This window comes from Hippoglossus hippoglossus, chromosome 11, assembly GCF_009819705.1.
Source record: "Hippoglossus hippoglossus isolate fHipHip1 chromosome 11, fHipHip1.pri, whole genome shotgun sequence".
Taxonomy (NCBI): Eukaryota; Metazoa; Chordata; class Actinopteri; order Pleuronectiformes; family Pleuronectidae; genus Hippoglossus; species Hippoglossus hippoglossus.
This window is the reverse complement of record NC_047161.1, coordinates 16,983,820-17,011,044: the sequence shown is the minus strand read 5'-3', so window position 1 is coordinate 17,011,044 and position 27,225 is coordinate 16,983,820. Positions and strand designations below refer to the sequence as shown.

The window sequence follows — 27,225 nt, the reverse complement described above, 5'->3', positions numbered from 1 at the left end:
CAATTTGTCTCATAGGGCTTTGACACATCTTCATGTCCTACCACTGTCCATAATTGAGGACAAATTATCCGCTATGATGCCATTTAGAGGTACCACCCTCATGAGCACTTGACCAATGGCGAGTCGGTCTAAGCTGTCAATCATGACACTTCACCCTGTTTTTATAGCATCAAGTTTAAAACACAACTGATCAGTTGGAAACACAGTGCTAAGAACTACCTAAAATTACAGAATCGATGTGTATTTGGACTTTTTAGTTTGGTCCATGTCCAATCTACTAACATGGAGAATACAGCCAGTCACCAGGGGGCAATTAAGATACTTTGGCTTCACTTTTGGGGAGCTGTCACATCATCCATATTTACATACAGTCTATGGTGCAACAGCAAAATAGTCTATAAACTAAAGAGCGTGACTACTGAATGGTTCCCGTTTTTCCCCCATTGTGCCAACGTCACCTAAATGCAGCACACGACCAAAGTTGAGTTATTTTTTAAAGAGGTTAGAACTTAATCAAGATCAATTCTATGATGATCCTCTGGTGGAAATGCTGTTTTCATTCTAAAGGGAGAGTAAGAGAAAGAGTTCAGACTGAATGAGGAGCTACTGGGTTATTTGAGCACCAGAGTGCTTCTGCAGACCCCCTTGATTCGCCTCAGAGACCTTAAGAAATTGACAGTCAGACATCTGTTGGAAGAAGCCAGCAGCCGACAGTGAGTGTCTCTGTGTTGTTTGTGTGACAGCTGTCATCTCAGAACTCAGCAGGAACTCCAGTTTTCCTTGTTTGTCACTCCAGTGTCTCCCATTCTCTTTCTATTCTTCATCTACCTGTATGGCATAGATTCATAAAAACAAAGTTTGGATTCAGTCGGCTTAAATGAACACATTTTCAACTTGTGACGACTCGTCCTTGTCCCAGACTACATTTGCATTTCCATGCTTCAAAAGACAGTGTGTGCTGCTGAGCTTTGTTTAAAGTTTACTTTAGTGTTCAGTCTGGATGTGCTTTAAAAACTCCGGGATCCAGGAACTAAACGGATTCCTTTGTTTTGTATTTTTAAAGATTCATGGTGTGAGAATGATGAAAATGATAAACAAAAAACAACTTCAGTACAAAAACGTTGGCATCAGCTCCTGAAAAACCCATGCAGGTCAAAAACTGGTCGATGGGGTTTCATCCCGTTTCCTTCATCTCGACACCTTTGCTTCAGGCAGAAGACTGATCTGACGTTGTTTACATCTCTCTGTCAGTCTGAAGGCCACTGATGTTCAAGACTACTTGTCTTAGAAGCCAGTGCATTGCATCTCCAAACCCGTGGGGGTTTTCTTCTTTTGGAAAAAATTGATTGCCTCTTGTTTCGTCCCACATAGGTATGTATTTCATAGGTGGTAGTCTGAGCAGCATTTCTCCACCGTGCTGAGGAAAACCACTAAATAACAAAGTACTTTCTGCACATTCCGTAATCATGATTTGTTTTAATTTATTCAAACCAAAGACTGTATAAAATATGGACAGCGCCTCTCCTCTTCATCCTAGTATACTGAAATGAAGCCCAAATATCCCGGGTACTAATGCAGCCATCTTGCACATTTTGAGCCAGAGTCTGAGCAGCAGCGATGGAGCCGTGGTAAGACGGTCTCACTTATACACGCGCTTGACCAATCGTGAGTCAGTCACAGCAGGTAATCATGATGTTCTACCACGTTTCAATATCATCAAATAATAACTTTAATTAAAAAAAAATTAAAAAAAAAAAAAACTTCCTGGAAAATTGTGCTCCTAAACAAACAAACAAAAGAAGAAAAAAATCATTTGACATATACTTTGACTTTTTAGTTTGGTCCATGTCCTATCCACAAACATAGAGGACGCAGGATGTATGAACGATACCACCGCCAGCCACCAGAGTGACATTGAAACGCTTTGGCTTCACATTTTGGGAGCAGTCATGTGGTCCGTCTTCATATACAGTCTAAAGATTCATACATTTATATTGCTGGTAATGCAGCAAGCCATGTTTGAATGTGTGTGTGTGTGTGTTTTAAGGCAGAGGGTCCATGCAACAATCATCAGTGTATAGGGACAAAAAAATAAGCTGGTCCGCCTTTTCCTTGAGCCTGATATTTCAGTGCATACATCTGCAGTTCGTATATACTCTATATTCATGTGCATAATATTTTCCACATGCACAGATTGATTCAAGGATATATTCTTTGAGATGTCTGCATTCCAAGACACAAGCCAAGTCCCATTGAGAGGAAGTCAGCAAGATAATGAATAAAACAAAAAGGTCAAGTTTGGGTGTAACATGTCCTTCAGGTCTCACTGCAGACACCACCACCACCACCAGGTGTCTGTGTATCTTCATGACTTATTTATGGGTGTGTTTGTGTCTTAATGTATACTCAGAGGGGACAGTGAGCAGCCCACATCATCTCAAGGTGCTTTGGTACTCATGTATGTTTATACATGTCCACAGTTCCTCAGCAAGGCCTTCTCACTGCTGTTTTGAAGTGACCTCGGAGGGCTTGCAGGGGGGGGGGGATGGGGCTCTCAGAGGGCTTTGGCACTGGTGGTGTGGGAGACGGTGTGGGAGACAGGTTTCTGTGGGTAGCGGCTGTAGTAGTAAACCTGGAACAGAATTGCTATGTCGACCATGACCTGCAGCAGGCCGCATGTCCAGAACTGCACGGGAGCCTGGGTGATCAGGAAGTAGCCCGTTTTAAAGGTGTCGCCACTGGTCCACATCAGCACCATCTTGATACTAGGGAGAAAGAATAAAGGAGACTGATTAAAAACAGAAATTAATAAAACTCAACAGCAAGTAACATTTCATCATTCAAATCTTCGTGGTTACTAGTGTTTATTTTTGGAGGAATATGCACGTTTAATTCCAAAATGCGCATCTTTATGTCTGTTTTTATGTTGAAATATGGCATTGTCCTGAATTATTAGTTTCAATGACGTCACTTTTTATTTCACTATAGCCGGAGAATGTCTGCACAATCCTGACATTCTCCGGAGTTTGTCTTTCACACATGAACAATGGAGCAGGAGATTCTCCGTTCAGACGTGTTCAAAACGGCACAGAAATCTCCGGAGTGTTGCGGTGGGGGGGGGGCTGCAGCAGGCAGAGGCAGGACGCAACGTATAAATTCATATTTATTTTATATTTTACAGGACTTTGTTATTATTAATGTCAAAATTACTTATTTACTTATTTCATATCAATTTTTCATGAGCCATAGCATCTTCTTCTGTTACTTTATCTTGCTTGAACAGACCTTTACTGCATCTTGGAATCATTTCCTCTTGATTTATATTAACTCTATATAAATTGAATTTGTCACCAAGTGTGGATGTTAATGACAGTAAGAAATTGGGTCAGGGAATTGCAATATCAGTCCAGGCAAGTAGGGAATAGGAAATTTGCCACAATAACAACCATGGGAAATTGAAATAATGAATCTTCTCAGGGAGCAGACTTCTCATCAAATCGACATCCTGTGGCATATTTCCAACTGCAAAACTCATGAGTGTTTCTGACACATACTGAGTCGGATGTTCGTAGGGTTCGTGGATCATGAGAAACATCCAGAGGACGAGTTTTACAATAACCTAAAAGTTATTATTTTAGCCCATATGATTTTAAAAGGCAAAGCACTTTATAGGCATAATCTTTGTCCCCTTGATGGCACTGAGAAGCATGTGAACCCAACTAATGAGATGGAAAAGGAAGTCTAACGAGAGAAGAGGACACAGGAAAGGAACTAAGCCCTGGGGTCCAAACACAAAACTTTATATACATGTAATACCTTCCTAAAATAGAAAAATACACAGTATACCACTGCATGCAAGAAATATGGGGACATCACCTCTAAACATCCTGTAAAGTTCCATTAAAAGTGTTCCCGCTTGAGGTCATGATTATTTTTGTTACCAGCGTCTCACAGCAGCAACACATCTATTTTCTTTTTCTTCCCATAAAACTTTTATGTTTTGCTTGAGATAGAGGATACAATGTGGGCAATGTTGACAATGAAAGGACTGAGCCAGCGCTGTGTCTACAATGCACCACTGTGCACACAAACACACACAGGACTCTTTTCTAAAGCAACCTGCCTACAACAATATGAACACATGCTGAGACATTTGAAATCCTTTCGCTCAAGCGTGTCTGTTTGGTTGGTCAGCACTATTTGGTTAAGCTTTGCAGGAGATTCTTTGTCCCTGAGCTGAGTGCTACACTGAATTTGAAGGTTTACACTCAGTGTTATCTTAGTATGCAAGGTGGCTCTGGTTGTATTTATCCAGGTGTTTGTGGTACCTGTCTGAGATTTCAACATCCACCCAATACAATACAGGGCTTCTCCCTTTCCTCCCCTCACTTGAGTGTGTTACTGCGACAACATGGCAAACTGACGTCACCAGCCTAGCTGCAGAACATTTGTGGATAATGTAGCGACTGAGGCATTGATTTTCTAGTGACTACTTTCATATGTTGAAAAGGGAATATGAAATACTGTTGATTTTAACTAAGCCTTTATCCAAGAAAATATACAGCTAAAAAAAGATTGTGACAATATTGAACCATCATCAAGGTACAAGAGCGGTTGTTACTGCTTTAACCATATAGAAAAATGATTAATCACTTTTCATAGTGTTCCTGATATCAATATCAACAACATGCTACCAAACAACAATAATAACAATCAGCGTTTCCCCTTTATTAGTACAGCCACATTTAGCCAGGGAGCATGCTCGTGGACACCCATAGCTGCCTACCCTTTTTCCACTGGCTTGCTATTCTGTATCCTTGTCAAAATCCCTGCATAATATGCACCTTATAATGCAACTACACACCTACGGTCAATTTATACCTGTGTTACACCGAAAATTAGCGGATATGCATGAATTTTTATAAATACAGATAAAAGGCGATCGTCTCCTTTCACATTGCCAGAAGAGGAGTGTCATGACTGCTGGTATGTTATAACAGTCCGGGACCAGTAGAGGGCTCTAGCACTATTTGCATAGTGGGTATTTAAAGAATCGTGTAGTCCTGCATCTTTCAAAATGCGAAGATGTGAAGAGTTCCGCCGTGCACATGTTTCACAAGATGTAAAAACAGTACAGAAACTTTCATGACACATATGCCTAGAAGTTCAATGTACGTTGTAACGCCATGAAGAAAAAGTGCAGCGTCAGATCCTCGACTGCCAAAATAAAGAGTATGAATAAATTAGTGCGTTTACCCAGGTGTCATGTTTCCATCCAATAAAAACCCTGGTATACTGCAATCTGAATGTCTTTGGACTGTGGTGAGAAGAACATGCAAACTCTGCATATCATGAAGTTTTTCTCCAAACCAAGGAAGATAAAGTGAATCACGCGCAACCTGTTCATGATAGGCCATTTTTGCAAAAAGGTCATTGGTTATGCAGCCTTTAACTGTTTTAAATGAAAGTGAAGCTTTTTGCTTCTAATGCATAGTGATAAAACATCCTTGGAGAAACGGTGTTAATTATAATAATAATGAAATCTATTCGGATCCCTCTCGCTTTTTACTTTTCATACATTTTATTGTACTGTGGAATTCATTTCAAAGGGATAAAATTCAATTTTTTTCAATCTACACTCAATAAACCATATTGACAAGTGAAAATGTGCTTCTATAAAGTTTTTAAAAACTGAAATATCTCATTTCATCTCAATTCAATACTTTGTACAGTTACTGTTGAGTCTTCTTGCACAGCTCTGCCTTTCTGTGACCTTAAGTGTAAATCTTTATAGTTGTGTGAAAAGGTAATTGAGAAACTCATCTAGTCTGTCTCACTCCCTTTATTCTCCACATCCCGTGCTCAACATTTGACCTCAGGTTGATGTTCACGATATATTCCACTGCTTTCAATTTAATTTCCCTCTGATGTAAGACAGATCAATCAGAGCGGTAATCTCATAATAGGGTCATAACCATTAATCCACAGCGGGGTCAACTATTACCCATAAATTCACAACTGAATATTGTCACATGTTCCGATCCCTGTGGAGCCTCTGATGTAACCTACAGAAATAAACGTGTCACAGAGTGAAACATGGTGGTGTGTCAATGAGTCTTGGTGTTTTTTTTCCAGATTCCCTGCCTTTCTGTAAGCCGCTTAACAGATGTAAAGAATGGATGAGAGGTAATCTAGTGCCGGCCCCCCACCTCACCCCGTTGGGTTTAGTGTAACCCCAACTGCCTGTCTGTCTTTTAGCCTCTTCGGGGGAAAAGCTTTACAGCCAAATATCCTTTTGCAATATTCATGCTTCCAGTTTCAGCTCAGGCTTTTTCATTTGTACGGCCAATTTGTGCAAAACCTGCTATTTTCCCTTCTTTTTTTAATACATTTTTCGTTTTTTTTCCATTTTCACTTCTTACTTTCCCCGCAGCCTCTCCGAATGTTCCCTCTGGCTCCCATTTTCACACACTTTCTTTTTCATAAGCCCACACTCCACTACACTGCTCCTTCCTCCCCATTTATTCATCTTCTCACCACCACCTTCCAGCGTCTCCCCTCGTCTCTACACCTCCTTGCTTTCGCCTCCCCCCTGCCTGCCGTCCTCACACTCCTCTCTCTGTCTCTCAGTTAAGAACTTGTTAGGTCTGTGCGAAGTGACCCTCGCCCCCAACCTCCCTCCTCTCCTCCCGCCTGCTCCTCGGCGGCTGCTGTCTGAGTTATGGCGATGTTTTCCAGCAGGTAATGATGAGAAAGGCAGGATTCGTGTTTGATCAATTCCTCTGCTGGCTCCCTAATAAGAGGTAACACAGGGAGGACCGGGGAACAGGGCGCCATCATGTCTGGCTACTTATTTGTCACCTTCTCTGAGACACAGTATATAGAGGAAAGAAGTTAGAAAACACACTGAGCTCCTGGTATAAATTATGGTAGTGCAGAAGTGAAGCTGCACTGGACAAAACCATTTCTACAATAGGCCGCAGATGCACTGAATAGCTGCACTGGCTTTGTATATGTATGCTTTGATTTAAAAATAGAAACATTAAAGATTAAAGCACAGACCGGTGGATGTATTTATACATTACTTTAAGATAAGATTAATTTATTGGTAAATAGTCATTTGGGACTGCTTCAGGGGGAACATTTATTTTGAAAGTATAAAATTGACAAGGGAGATGAAGTGGAGCTATAGTGGGTCGTACATTTTTACAGTGCAAGTTCTTTACATGACTGGGTTGTAGTGGCTGTAAATCCATCACCAGAGCCGCTGGTGATGGATTATCCAGCACTGAGCTCCGGATAATCTCCTGACATTCTCCGGAGTATGTGAGAAGGTGAGAACGCAAATGTCTGAGTGAGAGGCTGAGAGTGAGAGATTCTCCTCCCTGCCCCCTATAGTGAAAACTCCAGAGGCAAACTCAAGAGAAAGTCCAGACACAGTTGTGTGGATATTCTCAGGGGAAAAGTACATACATTGAAAAAAAGACTCTAAATTCTATTTGATTCAGTTGTGCCATATTACTGGACCATAGAACCTCTAGCTGGTGTGCACATTCAAACACAAGGATCCAAGAGCCATTTAACCATTATTAGTGGTGAAGTTGATGAAGGGATGGAGGAAGCGGAGGAAAGATGGTGTAATGGACGATACGTTACGTTACGATACGTGTACATTGTTTTTCCAACATTTATTTTATAAATATCTGTATGTGTATGTGCATTAAGTTAGTTACATATAACTAATATATGGGTCACCTTGTTGAATGCTGAACATTTGCAGAGGTCTGAAACTCTCACTTTGCCTTTGCTGAAACTCATCACTTAACTTTTAAATACAGTGTCTGAGCTGGAAGTGCATTGTTATTTAGTGGATGAGGCACTTAACTAAGTTGCACTTACTTTTAGAATTATAAAGAAACCCAGTTGTTCTGCACAAACTGTTCTGAAAGAGGCTGTGCCACTTTCTGAAAATGTATATTGCAGTTCTTTTTAGGTCCTTACCGTCTGTTGGCTTTTCAATATGTTTAATTTGTTCTATGGGGGAAATACAAAGCACACACAAAGCAAAGACATTCCCTCACAAAATAACACTTCCCTTCCATCCCTAAACGGCAACAAAATGTTCACCCTGGAGAAACAGAAACCGACAGATTCATTTCCATCTATTGCAAGGAAGAGAAAGCGTGCCCCTGGTGACGTTGGCAGATGGCGGGTGGATGGGTTGGACAGATGGTCTGAAGGTTCTCCAGCTGCAGTGATCCACTGCAGGGAGCTGCGGCTGTTCAGTTCTACCGCCCAGCTACACACAGCAGCACCATGCACCCAGCCACAGGGGTGATGGCCCAGTACCATGACATGTCAATACACATCTATACAAGCACTTGGCTCTGTGAGAGTGTGTGTGTGCGACTGTGTGTGCATGTGACAGCAGCCTACAGGCTAAATAAGGTTCTGGCACTCTTATCTAGCATACTGGGACACAGCTCTGGGCCACAAGCCTTATAAGGCTGTAGTTGGCTGTCTGGATGTCCCATCTCCCGGTTTTTGTTTGTCTGTGTGTGTGTGCACGTGTGTGTTTTCTGTCTGTGTTGTTGTATTTTATTTGTTTTATGGCAGGCTGGTCAGTATCAGTATGTACCTCTGGCTCTGAAGGCCTAGGACAATCTAATAATAGTAGCAGCCTGAAAACTATTACCACAAAACCTTCAACACACTCTCATCCCCCTCGCACTGTACAAACACAAACACATGCCTCTTATCCAGCCTAATGTCCCCCATACAGTATCTGTGTTCACGTGTTTCTACAGTAGCTAGAGCTGGTTTCTCTTGGTTACAAATCCAGTTTCAATTAGTTCAGGGATTCAAGAAAATGCTTTCAGTTTATTAATTATGTCAAATTAAACTGAAACAAAACGTAAAAACAAAAAATTGTAGGAATGATAAATTAAGCCATTATTACACAGCCAGCATTTGTTTTGTTTCGCTTTGTTCTTTAAATGATGGAGGACTTGCTTTGGCAACAAATTAAAGTAAGTAAACAAGCCTATTCCCAACAACACTGGCAGCCTCTCTGTGCTCCTATGCTGCATTTTATATCATTACATAGCTTAGGTTTGATATCTCTGTTTTCAGTTCACTGAGTCATGGCTGCTATCCTTATTATTCTGTTCTCTAGGGGGGATGAGGTGTAAAATGACAGGCCTGTGCTTTCACTGACTGTATATGAGCTGTATGGGCTTGATACATCAGAAAGGGTGGAGCCTGATTAAGGGCTCAAGGACACTGCAAACCCAACTACACCTGCGACCTGCACCCTTTAGACAGTACCCAGTGTCAATCACACGGTATCCATGATTTACAAAATGAAAATCATGCTGTATTGAAGAAAACTTGAAACTTGCGATTGAAACCATTAACTCCTCAGGAAAATGTTTACTCACATTATGAATGGATTGAATGAAATGAGAAGTAGTCATTTTCTCAGAGACTTCTACAGAAATTGACTTCTTTTATAAACTGGTCAAATCGAGAGAATATAGCTTTCAGGCACTTTCGCTTTGGCTTCACTTTCCAGATCTGCAGTCTCTCCGATTGGTCCAAAGTAAGACCCTGCATGTTAACACAACTCGTGGAGCTAATGTAATTAGCTGGCTAACTGTAGGTAGCTAAAGCAGATGAAAGTAGTTGTAAAATTGTTGTTATTTCATTATTAAAACTGCTGCTGCCTTGTCTGACAGTGTGTTCTGTTGTGCAAACACACTGAGGACATCCAAGATGATTCATTCTACTGGCTACTTTTAATCTGCTCTGACTCCATCTCCCACGTTTATAAGGTGCTGAAGCTTTGTACTTCCAGCCTGAATATGCTAATGCTGGGAAGGTAGTCTAACACTTAATATGTGACTCTATTTGGAGTGAGGACCACACTGGCTGGGTCATTAAGTTGGAGGAAATCAGTGTGATGCTTTTCTCCATAGATGTTGGTGCATGAGATCTGATGGCTCTTACAGGAAAGGGCACTCTGCTTTTCCCCTCCTGTCTGTTTGTTTTTGTCTCTGCAAAATGCATGTGCGTGCTTATTGCACTAACACTGACACTCGCACATTCATTCTTTCACCCTTATATCTCACTTCTGCAGAACTCAAAATAACCTCAGCTCAAAAACGACCCGATCACAACCCTGCAGCCGAGCTCTAACCTTGAAAAATACACTTTAAAAGCAAAATAACCCTCCCTTTATAGGATTCAGCTTCCTATCCCTGCACAGATGCACGCACGCACGCACGCACGCACGCACGCACACGCACACGCACACACACACACACACACACAGAGAGAGAGAGATACCTTGAATGAAGTGCTGAGGTAATGTAACCTAGCAACAGCTTGCCAGACTCAACAGGTTGTACACAGAGGGACGACACACAAACAATCAACAACCTTCTATGGCAGCGTTTATCTGCAGGCTAAGAGAGACAAAGCTTCCTGTCTCATACTGACTGGGTATTACAGTATATTTTACACTTTGAACTACAGTAATTCCTATTTTAATAAAAGGTAAAATGATGATTGTGACTGTACTTCACTGCATGCTCAGCACCAAAACCATGGATAAAAAAAAAATTTTTAACAAACACAGGAATGCTAGAAACATAGAGTATAGCAATAAACCACAACTGTAATAGACACTCCGTATATTTCAGTATATTTCAAAGTGAAAGAAGTTTCCTTTCTTTTTCACATTTTATGGCAACATATTAGAACAAAATGGCAGTGATGATGAAGTTGTTTGCAAATGCTCCTCACTGAGGTGACGTTGATGAACTCAGACAAAATCCCTGCAAGCACATAAATGGTCTGTACGCTCGGTAACAATGAACTGATATGAACCTGCATTCTGAGAACACACGATTCAGTGTTTTGCACGTGCATGGAGCCAGATCTTGTGTTTGAACTTCATGGTTTGTATTTCAAGGGAGAATCTTTTTCATTAAATCAGTTTCTGATCATCTGCATTTGATCTGTTGTATCCATTACAGCCATTACCACCGTGAATTAAATCTCTTGTTTCTGCTGTATCACATTCAACATCATGATCTTGCTGGGAAACAGGGTAAGCATCATGGAGGCCAGAGACTTACATCAGTTACTTCCTTTATATTTTGGACTTCAGTCCGTTCAAATTCAACACTGACTGAACGATGGTGGAGCACCGCTAGAACAGAAAAATGTGTGGCAGAGATGGCACAGAGTCAAAGAAGTTACTGAGGGAGGCATCTGAGTGATGCACGTCATAGCACTGCTGCCGTTACAGGGGTTAAGAAATAACTTGTCCACCTGCCGATCGGAGCTGGAGGTGATAAGTACCCATGACTGCAGAGGCATTTGATTGTACCCTTTCCCACTGAAGACAAAATCCAGTTGTTAGTGGGCGTTAGTGGTTTTTTTGTCCACTGTGAAAGAGGCTTTACTGAAATAATGTGTCTTTGTTCGTCACTTCTATATCAATTACATCGTTTAGACATGCATCTTATTTCTATGGGTTTTATTGTGGGTGGGTAGGAGATGAAATAAATACCGCCCTCCCCCAAATTATTAGATTAATAATAAATTCCAAAATAAATGGGACAGATAGGGTAGGGGAAGGCCCAGTGCGGGAGCTGTCAAGGCCAGTTAGGTGGACAGACAGCCATGCTGGAGCCGTTATCTGTCTGCTGCAGTAACCAACAGAGAGAGAGAGAAGGGGGGGCAGTGCTCTGAGGCAGCACACACACGGCGAGGAAGCTTTTTCATCAGGCCTGTGTGTTCTCTGGACAATCTCAACCTCACACATCTTTAAATAAATACATTGTCACTTCAATATCTTCCCTTACATTTCTCTTAATCACATTTCCTTCATGCTGTATCTTATTTGAATCTTATTAATGTGTTGTCGGGTTCTATTTGAAATCTAATTTACGTCTCATTGTTTTTCATTGACCGTAGTACTATACAAGTAGTTGTATACGCTATTTGGAAAAGCTACATCATAGATTCTGAAACTGTGCATGCTTTCAAAAATCAATTTTACATTAAAGCCTCTAATTACAGCCTGACACTAGATGCAAATCAACAATCAGCCAAAATGATACATTAGCAATAGATACTGCACAGAGACACTTCAGAGGGCCAGTTGTCATGTTAGCATAATAAATGGTTGTCAGGAGCTCCGTCCTTACTTCCTGCTCGGCAGGTGCCAGAAATACTTAATAACCACATGTCAGTGTTAATGATCAGAGGTGAGACAATATAATCTGGAGCTATTATTCACAAGTGTGTGCTACAGTACAACACGCCCCCAGAGCTGCCTCTGATGGAAGCTGCACTCATAAATAATACAGCACTCATCAGGATAAAGGCGTTACGATAAATCCCAGATAAAACAGGCTTGGCTTTGATTTTTCTGATTTCTCTTGGTAAATAATCCTTAAGGCCCAAATAGTTGAGAAAACTAGGGACAGTAAATAACCCGTCTGCATTCAAAGTGTGTTTACACTGAGATTTTCAGGCTGTCGGAGACTTGGAAAGAAAACAGAATCCCACACACTGTCCATCACTTGTACTTTAAGTACAGTCACTAACAAACTTTTTGGAAATTGTGACCTGACTGTGAGAAAAATAAGTCGTGAGAGAAATGTGGTAATAATATCTGCTTGTCAATCCAAAATGTAGGTCCTGGATTTCACTGGGGCACATGTCTGCTGATGGCTGATTTGGAAAGCGGAGGGGGGGCTTTGCAGCACATATTACCTCTGAAATATATATATTTTTTAAGTGAAACGGTTTAGAGAGTTTCTGAATGCGTATATGTCTGCAAGTATACTACACGCACTTAAAAAAGAAATCGAAATATTACCTCTGCACTGTTTGAGCAGATGACGAAAACTAAAAGCAAGAGGGAATATATTTCAATGACTTGTAACTTGTTAAAGGCCCCATATTTGACACCTTTCTGGGATTTAATTTGAGGTATTGGTACCCCTAAGATGTGTTGATTAGTTGATTCAGATTAGTGGTTTAAAGTCGAAAAAACTGCTGCAATGTGTATTTCCATGTCCTCTCTTCTGCCTCTCTCTGGAGCTGCAGACAGAACGGGCTGTTTTCACCTGCCTCTTGAGCCCCTCCTCTGATTGCCTGACTGCACTTTGAGTGACATGCGACCAGGCCTATCACGGGTCTCATTCTGGCGGATTTGACGATCTCTCTGGTAAACACAGCTGAAAGTCACATTTTGTTTGGATACCGCTATAGAAGACCAGCCACATATTTACAGTCGGTAATAACAGGATGTTTCTGAACGGTAAGTTACACGGTCCTCATGTTTGTTAAAGTTTTAGCAGGACAGTCGGCCAATGTAGGAGTATCGTCCCAAGTTACAGTTCCGAGTTTCACACCGGAGTTTCAATACGGAGTAACGTAGACTTTATTCCGTACGGAGCACAGCGACACGGCACGTCAGAAGAAATAAAGCGTAACCCCTGGTCTCGAACAGTAACGTTCTCAGGAGGAAGGTGCACGGACACACTCTCTTCCTTGCATCCCTCCACGCTGCAATGTTGTCATGGTAAAAAACAGTTAAGTTTTTTTAAATTATGGAGACATTCCTAACAAGCTGCTAGCTCAGCAACAAGTCTCTGGGGCTGAGAGACGAGTGCGAACCCATATGACTCATACAGGGGAGGAAGTACGAAATGAGGCATTTCTATAACATATTTCTTAGAATGGACTGAGTGAAAAAGTCCGTGGAGTGACTGTTTTCATACTTTGAGGGTCCCTACTGACCCCCTTCAAGTCATTACATAAAGAAAACCCTGTCGTTATTTATTGGCCATTTAATTTAATCTATATCTAAAAGCCCAGAAAATGTATTTTACACCATATGGGCCCTTTAATATTAGAGTAGCCTACAGTTTATACCATGCAACTGCAAAATGAATATCACTCACTGTACTGACAAACAGCCCTTATACATCTATTTTATGTTTCTGTTGTGGCTCATAAAGGCTATAGTTCATAATGAAGGAAATTCTATGAGAATATGAAGGTAACCAGCCATTGCAGTTCAGTATTAAATCCATACCTCATGCCCTCAGTGGACTTGTTCTGATAATTGCAGTAGAGCTGCGGCGTGCCCAGCATTGCTTCGGCGAACACGGCCAGGAAGCCCAGAGACTCCACGAACAGCGTCGAGTCCAGGAGGACGTAGGTGATGTAGGCCGCCATGAGCGTGAAGGCCAGCACGCACTGCACATAGTCCACGAAGCGGCTCCACGACCAGAAGTAGCTCCAGTCAAAGTCTAAATGGTGCAAAACACAAGGGAACCAGAGATGAGTATATTGTGTTTTTTACAAATAGCCACTCAAGAAGTTTACTGACAAGATTCCTGTTGAATCTCTGAATGATGACGCTTATTGTTTAAAGTAGAATTGGTGGCTTATAAGCAGGACAAAACTCTAAATGAGTTTTATACTTACAGAAACTCCTACTTTCATAACATATATATATGGTGGTTGCGATTTCAGGTCACCTTGTCCTTAACTGTGAGACATGTCTTTATTATCCATATGTCCCTTTGTACTTGCATGAAATCAAATTCCCTCCTTCTCCTCAGTTCTCATTTTCTAGCACAGGAGGAAATAATTATCTTCTAATCCCGACTTTTCTTTTTCGAGCAGTATCTAGTTAATAAAAGGAAGCATAAAGTCTACTGCTGTGAACATTTCTAACTTCACACATGAGTTGCAAATTTTCACACGACTCCCACAATCTCCATCTTGTATTCAGGAAAGAAAAAAAATATATGTCACAGCTACAAATAGGCCGTTCAAACTGTGCACGACTTGGACCTGTTCTCATTCAGATTCTTGCAGAAGAAGGAGCAGCTTGTAAATCCAGGGTCTCGAGGGAGAAGGCTTGAGTTAAGGTAGTGAAAACCCCTAAGAGGCAGGGGGGGGGGGGACAGTCAGATTAAGTTACAGTATTTTCCACACAGTATTAATGGCCTGGATGGGAATCTGGACACTGATGAATGATTTGGAGCCCATTTAATGCCCTAACACCTCATGTGCCCTTTTCTCTAAGGAAATGATCAGATAAAGATTCCAAGCACAACATCAACTGCTTCCTGTAATAAGCAATAGAGCCAGTACTAATCACATTGTGATAATACTGTATCTCCGCGCTTCAAAGCATTGACTGCCTCAGGTACTACCCTACTGTAGCTGATAAGGGACTAGACACAATGAGCAACAGTAAAAAATCTGAACATATCTTTATGGTACGGGTGCTGTGAAAACAGTTTACTTGTAGCTGCTGGTTTAATGTGAGAGCAGAGGAGATTGAAAAAGTTAATCATGGAAATCTAATCATGAGAGAAAGATGTTGCTGCCTGTCTCTTAAATAGGGTTTCTACAAGCCTCAAATGCAATAAAGCCGATTCAGTTATGTTTAAATGAGGATCTGATTATCTGAGAGGCACATGTAGGCATTGAGGCCGACTGAGGCCTGTCTAGGCCTCCTGGAAAGGGCCTGACAGAGATTAAAGCAAAAAGAAAAGACAAATCATTGTTTAACAGTATTAATAAAGACATTAAATTGGCTAAATTAAACTAAATGGTTGCTTTCCAAAGCTTCATTAAGTTGGGAGTGAAATAAAAGCATTTATGACATTTCAGTTTATGATTGAAGGAAGTATTGTTGAGAAAATTAACAGTGAGTGATTTTGACATTTGGATGGCATTTCTAAACGAATACGCATGGGTGTATGCGTGCAAAGTAACCTGGCAGTCCAGCCAATCCAATCCAATTGTTGAATGTAACCGAGTAAATCTTAAAGAGCAGTTGAAACCAAGTCACAGCCGTCTGTCAACCCACCACTATGCACCGTGATTTACCATGGCAAAATCTTACAGTCATGTGGGATGGCGACACAATGCAGCATGCTAAACAAAAGGCGAGCAAACCGTTCAGAGTACAATCAACACTAAGACTATCCTTTGAGAGCGGTTATGTGTGCTGCTGTATAGCAGTGTTTACTCTGTAGGTATTTTGGCTGTAGATGCCTGGTGTAGCTGTGGCACCTTGCTGGCAACAGAGCCAGCGGACTGTGGATCTGGGCCAGCTCGCACCAGGCTGGCGCTGTGTGATAACAGCCAAACACTGGGGGAAGCAATCAAGGGCAACAAAGCAGATTTCAGCGCCAACCTGGCTGCTGAAAGCATGAGGAGCTTCACACTGAACATATGATACATGTAATGCATGGCTCCGAGTGATGATACAACCTTAGGCTGGGACTTCACGCAGTAGTAAAACCTGGCAGCAGCATTAACCTTTACATTGTGTTGTTTCGCTAATCTGCTGGCTAGGTAGCTAGTTTACAGTATGTTCCACCAAACTAAGCTGATCTTTGGAGTAGAGACCATGAGCTTTAACATAATTAGTGTGTATTGCACAAAACAGAGCACTGTAAAGGAAAATGCTAATGCTACTCTGTGCCTGCACTGTAAATAAGCCTCTGTTAGCAAACCCCTTTGTAATCTCCACAAACAGTTTCTACATGCGAATCAGCAGAATCTGTAGGCGAGGGGCAAGAATTTGGGTCCAGAAGTCTTCTTGTTTCCGTACCTACTTCGACTAATCACATTTGAGTGTTTTTGTGGAGAAACGTTCGACTTGTGTGAAGAAACTAGTCAGGCTATTGACAGTGTACATCGAATGGAAGACCTGGATCTTGGCCTGGATACCTGTTGTCTACACCTGAACCCCCATTCGCAATAGCAAGTCCACTGTATGTCTGTTAGCTTGTTTCTAGATTTCTTGTTTCTTCTGCCCCCGACTGGCTTAATGAAACTAACTATTCAGATAATAGTATAAGCTGTAACTGTAAAATGCAGCTACACTTTTAACGGTACTCCAATATTGACTTGTTCATACAAAAATGCTGCGGATATTTTAGCTTCATGTCTGAATGGGAGGAGGTGGAGAAGCAGAATAATAAATCATTTATTTACAGCAAATGGTAAACATGTCCTACAATATTTTACCTTGAATTTCTAATGGTAAGGCTAAGGTATGAGTTTTGTCTCCCCACAGTCACCAAAGTGCTTGCTCACTGTGGTAACTGTTGGGTTTCTCTGCGATGTTTACGGTCTCGGCCTTAATATGGAAAGTGCCTTGAGGTAATGTTTATTGAGATTTGTTGCTATACAAATAAAATTGAATTGAATGGTTTGGGTTGTAGACCTAACGACCTAATCTCATTGATTCGGGACATAATTGGAAAGACAAAATATGCACGAGCACAGCTTTTCTTTCCCATGATTTCTTTTTCCGTTCTTCAAATAAAAAGGAAAAAGTCTTTCTTAACTTTTGCCATTTCCAGGACTGGAATTGGGGTTGGAGGACAGTTAATACATGAAATTGCGACTTAATGTGGAGGGCAGGGACTCTGCAAAACTGGACACGTTTCCTCAAAAAAAGCTAGATTGTAATTATGACATCCTGTACAAGTCCTTGTCTCAGCCTCATGTTTTAGTAATTGCATTCCTTCATGTCACAATGTTCTGTCACTATATCTCAATCTTTAATGTGCAGACTTTCAGGATAAATCCGCCTCTAATTCTGAGCAGTTATTTGTGCATGGAAACAGCATCTTGTGGGCAGAGCTACATGTGACCTCATTCCACATTGACCGAAATGGGATGTTTATCACTGCACTGCACCGCAGATATATCCTGCCACACGCCATCTCTTGCTGAGCCACTTGTGTACCCTGGAGCATTTTCCTCTTCCCCTTTCATCCCTGCACGGTGTAGCTGCAGCGGTGGCTCTGTGTGGGCACAAACTGGAGCTGCACACAACAGACTCCCTGTGGTGGCTAAACATCTTGCACGCAGCTCGGTATGAAGTCCCACAGAGTCGTGGTACGTGTGTAGGAAGACTCAGGTCAGAGAATTGGAGATTTCAATTGCTTGTTTACCTAGAGTTCCCAGTCAGCTTCGGTTAGGCCCCGGAAAGTCTACGGGGGAAAGTGAAATTATGGCTTGCCGTCACTCAAAAGCACCCGTGGGAGAAGCAAGAAAATTATTATGAAAGACAGTTATAACTGCACTGCACGGAAAATTGAACTCAGAATTCAACAAGCTTCATTTTCAGACATTTGGACAGGGAACTTTGTCACAATGACTAATGGCCTTTCACTGCAAAAATCAAAGTACTGCCACCTGACTTAATGCCATGTCTTTTCTTTAAAATGGACTCAGGCTAAACGTTAGGACTCTAAGGGAGGGAATAACTGCACCCACAGGATAAAGTGATTTATTCAAACGTGCCATTCTCAATGAAGGTACAGGCAGAAACCCCTGAGGGACAAAAATGAGAGATGAGTCATTACCAGACAGAAGGACGTGTACTGCCATGTAGCTGAGTAACATCATTACACCAACTTGTCTGTGGTACAGGACAGGCATTGTGACAATCTACATAACTGAGGTTATGAATTTCTACCTGATTCGTTTTTGGGCAAGTCATTGACAGTGCTCTACACTTTTTGTAAGTTAGGTAACGAAATGTGTTATTTTTCAATTTAAAACTTATAAATTCCGTTGTTTAAATCTGTTTTTTTTATAACTTCAGGGTGGAACAAATGATTCAGATGTACTGAGATAGAGAAATCACAATTTGGTGTTTTACCACAAATGTGTTAATGCGATGTTCTGTCAAAAAACGGGTTCTGAAGGTTGTTTCATTTTACACTCAACTTTCCTGGATGCAAGACCATTTTGGAAACAACCATAGAGCAGAAACATCTATAAGAGCGGTTCAGTTTTACCATTAGGTAATATTCTCAATGTAATTTGTACATAAATTTGGTGCAAATGTTCCAATGTTATCATTTCCTAGTGACCATATGAGTTTTGTGTTCGCTTTATCATCGTAAGCACCATGTTTAATGAAAAGTATGATGCTAATATCTGAGTCGAAAGAGAAATGCCATGCAGATGGATCTGCAGATGATCTGCCAAAAGACAAATTGAGCTCAATCTACTACGTTTCACATTGATCGGTTCTCTCAAGATGGATATTAATACCAGGTTTGAACAGAGCCTGACTGGGATAAATGTTGAGAATGACAGTGAATGAGGATGTGTTGTTAAAAGCTTCTGCTCTTTGGAACAAACAGGGGAGCTACTCCACCGCCTGAAACCAGAGGGCCTTTTGCCTTTTGCATAGAGAAAATTGAATCTTTAAGCAGAACCTTATTTGAAGGTTTGCTTGCTGAAGTAAATTCATTTTTCTGCTGCTGGAGATTTTGAAAAATCCAATCAGTGTTTCTGATATAACTACAAGTAAAGTTTGACTCAAAGTCTCGACTGTTTCCTCACTGTCACTGCCAAGACTTTATATTTCTTACTTTTCCCCCTTCCTTCCAAACCCGTTTACCTGCACCTGAGCGATCACCAGCATTTCTGATTCTGACACAGCCAAATGATCTGATCTTTTAATCTCCTTAAAGGCTTGCAGCAGGCATTCATCCATATAAATCACACTGAGCTGCTATTACACCAGGACAATTCCCCCGTCTGACATCTAAAACTAGACATGCTATAAGAAAAGACGTACTGTACAGTGCAGATGTGGCCATTAGTGTGACTGTAGCTACAGAGCCACAGGCCTTCTCCGAGCCTATGACGACTTTCAGTCACAGCTTTCAAATTATGAGGCACAATGGCTCAGTGCTCACAGCTAGTAGTACCTATTAAGAATCCATCCTTATTCAGGCATGCTATAAAGTTCTATTAAAAGTCAGCAGCATTGTGTTTTTCTATCTGGGGTACAAATGCCCAGCTGTTTGATGGAGGTGCAGGGTGTTATAATGATTCTGCGCTGCTGTGAGAACAAATATGTGCTACCTAAAGCATACATAAAGGGAGCAAACTGAGCAATCAGAGAAATGCACAGGTTGAGATTTTCTCCTGCTGACTAAACAACACTCTGGTGAGTCACTGCAGAGAGCTACAACGTGAAGCTGCCCCCCCTGACAGCTGCACACTCATACCGGTTTGATGATTTGCTGTACTGCGAGGACCCTGAACCTGACCAGAGGTTCTGCAGGCCTCGGAGTGAAGATCTGTGTCTCACAAACTCTCATCCTTTTCTTCACCATTTATTCCTCCTGATGAGTGTTTTAACTCGCTCTATAAATAGTGGTGTACAACATGCTCACCCTTCCTCTGATATTACCACTAGTGGATCAATGAGCAGGTGCACACCAGCAAAGCTGCGACACAGGAACATGGCTTTCTGTTAATTCTAATGATGCTTGGCAGAGCTCACTGATCGATGAGCGTTCAGAAGAAGAAGCTTGAGCTGCTGGGGCCAGATTCAACATGCAGGGAAATTGAGGCGGCCGCCGGCCGGCAGCACCTTACCTGGGCACCGAAGAGGAGCAGATATCCTGCTGCTCCTCCTCTGATGCCAGAAACTGACAAAGAGGCAGAGGCACTGAACGCCACAAGACAAGGGGGAACTGTTCTGACTTTTCAGATTCTGTTGCTCTTAAAAAGGATTGGAAGTTGTAATAGACATCATAAAACCCTGAGCCAAGTCCACTCTGTCCAAATATTGTTTCCTACTGCCATCTAGTGTCTTTTCCAGGAACAACAGCCTTCTCTCCATTAATCCTGATTCGATAATACATACTCAGTGTGTCCAGTGTACACTACAGTATCAAGCTTTGGCTAGACAGGCAGTTCAAGAGTGCACAGATTATTGATTAGTTGATCATTTCAACAAGCTCAAACAAAACTTGCTTTACAGCAGATCCCAAACCACAGATTTCTTGACATACCTACTATAAAAGTGACATGATCTGTAAAACCAAGTGTAGTTCAAAGAATGTTTTAAAAAGCCAGTTAGAAGAAAACACAGATTAAAAAGTCATTCGCAATAAAAAGAAAAATCAACCATGAGAAAAGATTTTCATTCACAGTTCAGGGCAGGATAAGATGCAGACACGCAGGTTTAGGTGTCATCAAACACACAAAAACACTCAGTTTGAGAGGAAACAATTCATGCATCTCAAACCACAACTACTAAGCGTAACAGTAAGTGGTGAGTGGATAGCGACTGTATTATATCAACAGGTTAGTCTACTGTTAATCAATGATTACTAATGAATTGATGATTTCAGTCTGAACTGTCATTTCACATAAATAACAGGTTTAAAGCCAGAAGTAATACATGCAAAAAAATCTCATCCACACAGGTTTGTCACTGCAGATCAATCCGTCATTAGTACGTGTGAAGGGCAACATGCATCGCAAGCATCACAGCAGTGGCAACAATGGAAGCATTCATCAATGAATGCAGCAAACATGTCGTTGATGGCGTTAGTGATCGTCGGTTAGTGTCGGGCGGCAGCCACACTGGGTCATCATGCATGAAGACAGGGAAATGGAGAGGGGACAAGCGAATGAACTACAGCTGATGTTTCATGGCAGACACAGTAAGTTCTGTACATACCCAGAAAGAGCCTCTTAGGGATTCTGACCTCCTCGTCCTTAATGTCTGTTGCTACAGACAAAAACAAAAAATAAGAAGGAAAAAAAACAGGGAAAGAAAAAAAAAAAAAAGAGCTTGGTTTTCTTTGTTTCTTTCTGCAAATCCAGAGCTGACCCCTGATCTTCCAGGTTAATGAACATGGGCATTGCTCTGTAATACTCAGACATTTGAAATATAAAGGAGGGGGAAGGAGTTTGGGTGGGAGGGGGAAGGAGTTTGGGTGGGAAGTGGTGACACTGAAAGAATACTGATCGTCTGATTCCCTGATCAGTCATATCATTGTAGGGAAAATAGTACAAAGGTCTATGGAAGAGCAGCATTGTTTTGCAAGAAACATTGGTACCTTTGCACCATTAAAGGCCCTGAAAATATATTTTCTCAATTAGCTACATGGGACAATGTGCATAAAATATATGAATAAAAATAACACATTTAATTTTAGCACTTATACAGCACTTTTCAAGCTGTCCAAATCAAGAAATTAAGTTGCAATATAAATAAATAAAAATTCTAATGTTAGTTTAAACAGTTTTGGTTATATGACAGGAACAACTTGAGTAGAAAAAACAGAATTTAGACTGCTTATGTTGTTGGGTCACTGTCAATCAAACCACACCAACACGTACCTCATTGATGAATCGAGTTAAAAAGAGACAAAATAAACAAATAATAAATAAAGTTCCAGGCATGTTTACCTGATAGCATTGTTTTTTTTATATAGATACTACTGTTGTGAATTTTTTATTGTGACAGCCCAACTTCACAGTGACTTCAAGAAGTTTATCTAGAAGCCGTCTGGGAAAAAAATTGTTTTAATGCTGCGCTTGTTTCCTGACTCTGGTTGGGGAGATGTCTAAATGACGCTGCACGTTTTCCTCTCTGAATGGAGATGACCACAGTTTTGTGCTTTGTGCTAGTTTCTCTGTGATTTCTGAGTATTTTGAAATCACACAACTCATTTCTACTACATGTCCCTATGTTCAGACTGCCACAGGAAGCACAGACATCCAGTCCTGGATGTACAGTGTGTGTAGATGAGGGAAATGCGAGCTCTACATACAACATATCCTGCAGCCTTTGAGCACATGACTGAACAACTGTGGGCTGTTCCCTGTGTACACAGGCATGTAAATGCACCACAAAGAATGTAGTTTTTCTACATGCAGGTTACTGAATAACTTTATGAGACAAGCTAAATGCTAGTTGATTTACAAGTTATGTATTGTATTTGTTGTTTGTGCTTTGCATTGAGGTGCTAAATGAAACATGGTCAATCTGCCTTCTCATTTTCAATAGAGGGGAAGTGGAATTCTAAAACCACAAACATTAGAGACTCAGGAAGCTTTGCAGTATTTAAAACTCAAGCTCTGGCTAAAATCAACACAAAATTGTCATCAATGACAGCCTTGTATTTTTATGTATTGTGGTGCGTTATGACATGTAAAGCTCAAATTGATGGCCTCTATGTATTGTGTATGCGTTACAGTGCTGTTGTTGTTATCATTATTATTCTCCTGTTTCACCTACACAGGGATGAGAGATGCTATCGAGCTGCAAGCTAACTGCTTTTAGTTGTACATTGTCCTTGTAAAATAAAGTTAAAACATTTTTTTTTTTTTTTTTTCAAACCCATCCTGAACACCATAGGTGCATTCAGATGTGCACGGAAAATTCTCCAGAGGGGCTGTATGTGAGAATGCTACTCTCCAAGTGAGAGGCTCTGGAATTTCTGCTGTGTGTGAGAACACAGCAGGAGATCCTCCTTTTAAATGATAAAAACAAAAATAATACAAATATCTCAGGATCATAATTCACATAGTAGACAGTGACAAGAATGTTAAGAGAACGTTTAAGGGGCCAACGCTGGCGTCTATGTGGTGTTAACAAAAACATGTGATCTCCACAGTGGAGTTAACCCGGGATTGATGTGAACGCCTGTACTGGAGAATCTCCTGCTGCGTTCTTCACATGTGAAAGACAAACTCCAGAGAAAGCCCTGACCCTACCGGTAGAAATTCTTTAGGATTTATGTCTGAAACAGCTTTCAAGACTGACCCTGTGGACATTTACACTGGGGAGGAAGGGCAAGGTTATCTATTAACACCATGCAGGCACACACCCCCTTTCTCAACAACCATCAATGCACCTGCCTACACACTCACCCTCAGGCACATTCATACACAAACAGACCTCTAACACATTCTCTCTCCGTCACTCCCACACACTCCCACACACAGCCACTCTTTTCATGCAGAAACACTTGAAAGGACACACTCACTCGTTCACTCACACAGCGCTGATGTCACTAAGCTTTATCTGCACTGTGAAGAGGCCCTGTATTGGATTTCTGACCTAAGAAGGAGCGTCTCTTGGTGTTGAGTTCGGTGGCCATGCGGACGCTGGTGCACAGATTGAGCATGATGAGCATGGTGGCGATCATGATGATGCTCTGCCACAGCAGCAGCGTCTCGAAGTAGCGGCCAAATCTGAAGAAGAAAAACAGAAGAATGTTTAGACAATATTTCCCTTGGCAAATTTTTGCCACCTGGAATACTGCACTTAATATTCCAGTTTTCTAAGTGCAATTGTGCTGAAGTCAACCTGAATGATTGTATTCAGCTGCAGCATGTGCTAGTTTTTGTATACCTTGAGGTAATATAATAGAAAAATCTCATTTTGTTTACCCCCACCACACAGGGATTACACAGGGATAAACATTGTTTTTATACATTTTACAGATCTTTAACATTTAACAGAGCATCAAAAGGTGGGGACATTGCTATATGTTCCAACCTTTACCATCAAAAGAGCCATTTTGCCCCCTCTTCTACCAAATAAAATTTGTCTGGAGCCGCAAAACATATTTCATAGCACAGCTTATAAAGTTGTATTTATAGTTTTACTCAGTGTTGTGCCAGTTCACACTTAAAATGTACTAGTTCAAAGTTCAGTTCATGCAGATGAAAATACACTAGTTCACGTTCACAGTTCAATTTTAAAATGCTTAACTAAGTTCACGGTTCCAGAAATGAACTAGTTCACGTTCATTTGTTCCAGTTGTACTGGTTGTGTTTAAATTCAGCCTCATAGACTTTGGAGCGAAATCAAACAAACACTACGTTACTTCATGTACTGATCAGGTCCTGATAACTAGTGATGAGTGTGTATTAGTTCAAGTGAGAACAGGTCAGAGTGGAGGAGGACACAGAAACTCCAGCTCGGTACAAACCACCTGCAGCTTCTGCTCTGATCACGGAGCAGCTGTGGCCAGAGAAACTCGTTTTTTTCGGCTGCTTCACATGAACAAGCTCTGATCTTACTGCGTGTGTCGCTCTGAGCGAGTGAGAGGGGGCGGAGCCTCTGGGCCTGTGTGCGTACACGCTGTCTGGGAGCACCCACACACACATTTTCTATCGCTCCTGGTATTTCACATGATGGTCTCATACGATGATGATTTAAAAAATGTACGTGAGTGACGTTCACTTTCGCTGGAGTGGACGTCACTCACGTTCACCATATGAAAACTGATTCGTTCAGTTCATTGTTCATGAAAAATATAATTGTTCATTCATAACACTGTACTGGGAGCCACTGGGAGCCACTGGGAGCCACTGCAGTGGCCGCATGCGGCTCCAGAGCCGGGGGTTGCCGGCCCCTGCTATAGCCACATACACATACATCTTCTGAATGGCTGATCATAAACTACTTGAAGCTTCTTCAGTTTTGCTTGACTAGTTGCACCACAGGTTTACTGTGTAAAGTGGAGAACAGTAGGCTATTCAAAATATTTTCATTGAGGTGAAATATCTGTGTCCCCTCTTAAAAAAGGTTCAGTGTGTGAGATTTAGGTGAAAGGGATCTATTGGCAGCAATTGAACATAAAATAATCCTCACTATGATGCATTGTAGCAGCCCTTCATCATCACATAAATAGATGGATCAGTTATATGCTGAGCTGAACTTCAGGTAATACTTACAATTCTCAAAAACATAAACTGTTGCTCCAGAGGACATTTAGGCTAAAAGCTTAGGGACACTTGGATGACACCACAGGAGCAGTATGGAGGTCTCTTTTTCTGTTTTTTGTTTTTGTTTGAAGAAGTGGTCAATAGTTACTTTAATTGTATTGGATTTGGCCGCAGCACTGTTTACCCCTGAAACTCCAAAAGTGTTCTGTGGACTCAAACACTTCACCCACCCCTCCACCGGCATAGTGGGTGAGTAGATAATGAGTGAATTTCTATTTTAGGGTGAACTATCCCTTTGAATATTCTGTAGATTATATTCAATGAATAATATGCAAGTGAGCATCAAATTGGCAGATTTTAGACTGAGGTTTGGTCAGGGTACAACCTGATCTGCTGCAGGAGAACACACGGGGCGTGAGTGATTACCTGAAGAGTATTCTCAGGATGTTGGCCACCAGGAGCACCAGGCACACGTAGGTGGAGAAGCCCTCTGCGTTCTGTGTCCGGCGGATGTCCCTGTACTGCGGGATGTAGGGCACCAGACCGCCGAACACCATGGCCCCGGCGGCGACCCACGACACCAGCGAGTTGAACACGTACACGATCTGGTCGAAGAGCTCCTCGTCCTCCATGTTTCAGCTGCTGCTCACAACGCCTGGGGGTGTGAAGTGAGATCAACTGCCTGTCTCTGGCTCTGCGGAGACTGTCCTTAGGTGTCTGTCCTACTCTGGCTCTGTGGAGACTGTCCTCAGGTGTCTGTCCTCATCTGGGTCTGTCCTCCTCTGGCAGTGTGGAGACAGTCCTCAGGTGTCTGTCCTCATCTGGGTCTGTCCTCCTCTGGCTGGGTTGAGACTGTCCTCAGGTGTCTGTCCTCCTGAGTCTGTGAGGTGTCTATCCTCAGGTGTCTGTCCTCCTCTGGGTCTGTGAGGTGTCTGTCCTCAGGTGTCTGTTTTCCTCTGGGTCTTTGAGGTGTCTGTCCTCCTCTGGGTCTGTGAGGTGTCTGTCCTCCTCTGGGTCTGTGGAGACTGTCCTCAGGTGTCTGTCCTCCTCTGGGTCTCTGAGGTGTCTGTCCTCTGGCTGTGTGGAGACAGTCCTCAGGTGTCTGTCCTCCTCTGGGTCTGTGAGGTGTCCGTCCTCTGGCTCTGTGGAGACTGTCCTCCTCTGGCTGTGTGGAGACTGTCCTCGGCTGTCTGTCCTCCTGTGGCTCTGTGTAAAGGCTTTTTGAAGGTAAAGAGAGGAACATCCGTGTTTGTCGAGCATACCCCCCCCGCCCCCCCCTCACACGGACAAAGCAGCAGCTACTGCCACGCCATCATAGGCACGAGTGAGGCGACGACCCCGGGAGGAACCTGGGTGACAGCAGACAACAAGCAGAGGGAGACACCATGAGGGAGAAACTAGGCTAACTAGTGTCAGCAGTAACTTGGAGCCCGGTCGCTAAATTCAACTCTTGATGCTAGCTAGCGTTGTTTATAAAGGCTGCACTCAACTCAAGAGGAGAAACCTCCCCTCGCTTCCTGACGCTGTACAAACAGCCCTTGGTTGAAATCACCGGTAAACACGGAGTAACACTTGTAATCTGGTTTCTGCGCAGCTCCCCCTCGGTAACGTTACTCACAGTTTATTCTCTGACCGGTTTACTGCTGTTTAATCTCC

The 27,225-nt window shown here is 42.0% G+C and overlaps 1 protein-coding gene and 1 long non-coding RNA gene across 3 annotated transcripts; one reads left to right on the top strand and one right to left on the bottom strand.

The window, feature by feature from the left end:
• Window positions 1–1,842: 1,842 nt before the first annotated feature.
• LOC117771168 (solute carrier family 66 member 2) lies at window positions 1,843–26,582 on the bottom strand. Of its 2 annotated transcripts, XM_034601265.1 has the most exons (6): window positions 26,472–26,582; window positions 25,996–26,222; window positions 23,954–24,087; window positions 21,563–21,613; window positions 14,120–14,336; window positions 1,843–2,765 (listed from the first exon to the last, which is right to left on the bottom strand). In XM_034601265.1, the coding sequence occupies exons 2-6, from the start codon at window positions 26,199–26,201 to the stop codon at window positions 2,555–2,557; spliced, it is 819 nt and encodes a 272-aa protein (XP_034457156.1). In that variant the 5' UTR covers window positions 26,202–26,222; window positions 26,472–26,582; the 3' UTR covers window positions 1,843–2,554. The 2 variants fall into 2 exon arrangements, with proteins under 2 accessions (XP_034457156.1, XP_034457157.1); XM_034601266.1 differs by lacking the exon at window positions 21,563–21,613.
• On the top strand, window positions 26,248–27,225 carry LOC117771171. The gene is made up of 3 exons (XR_004615526.1): window positions 26,248–26,376; window positions 26,471–26,694; window positions 26,803–27,225. It is a non-coding gene; the product is annotated as an uncharacterized LOC117771171 (long non-coding RNA).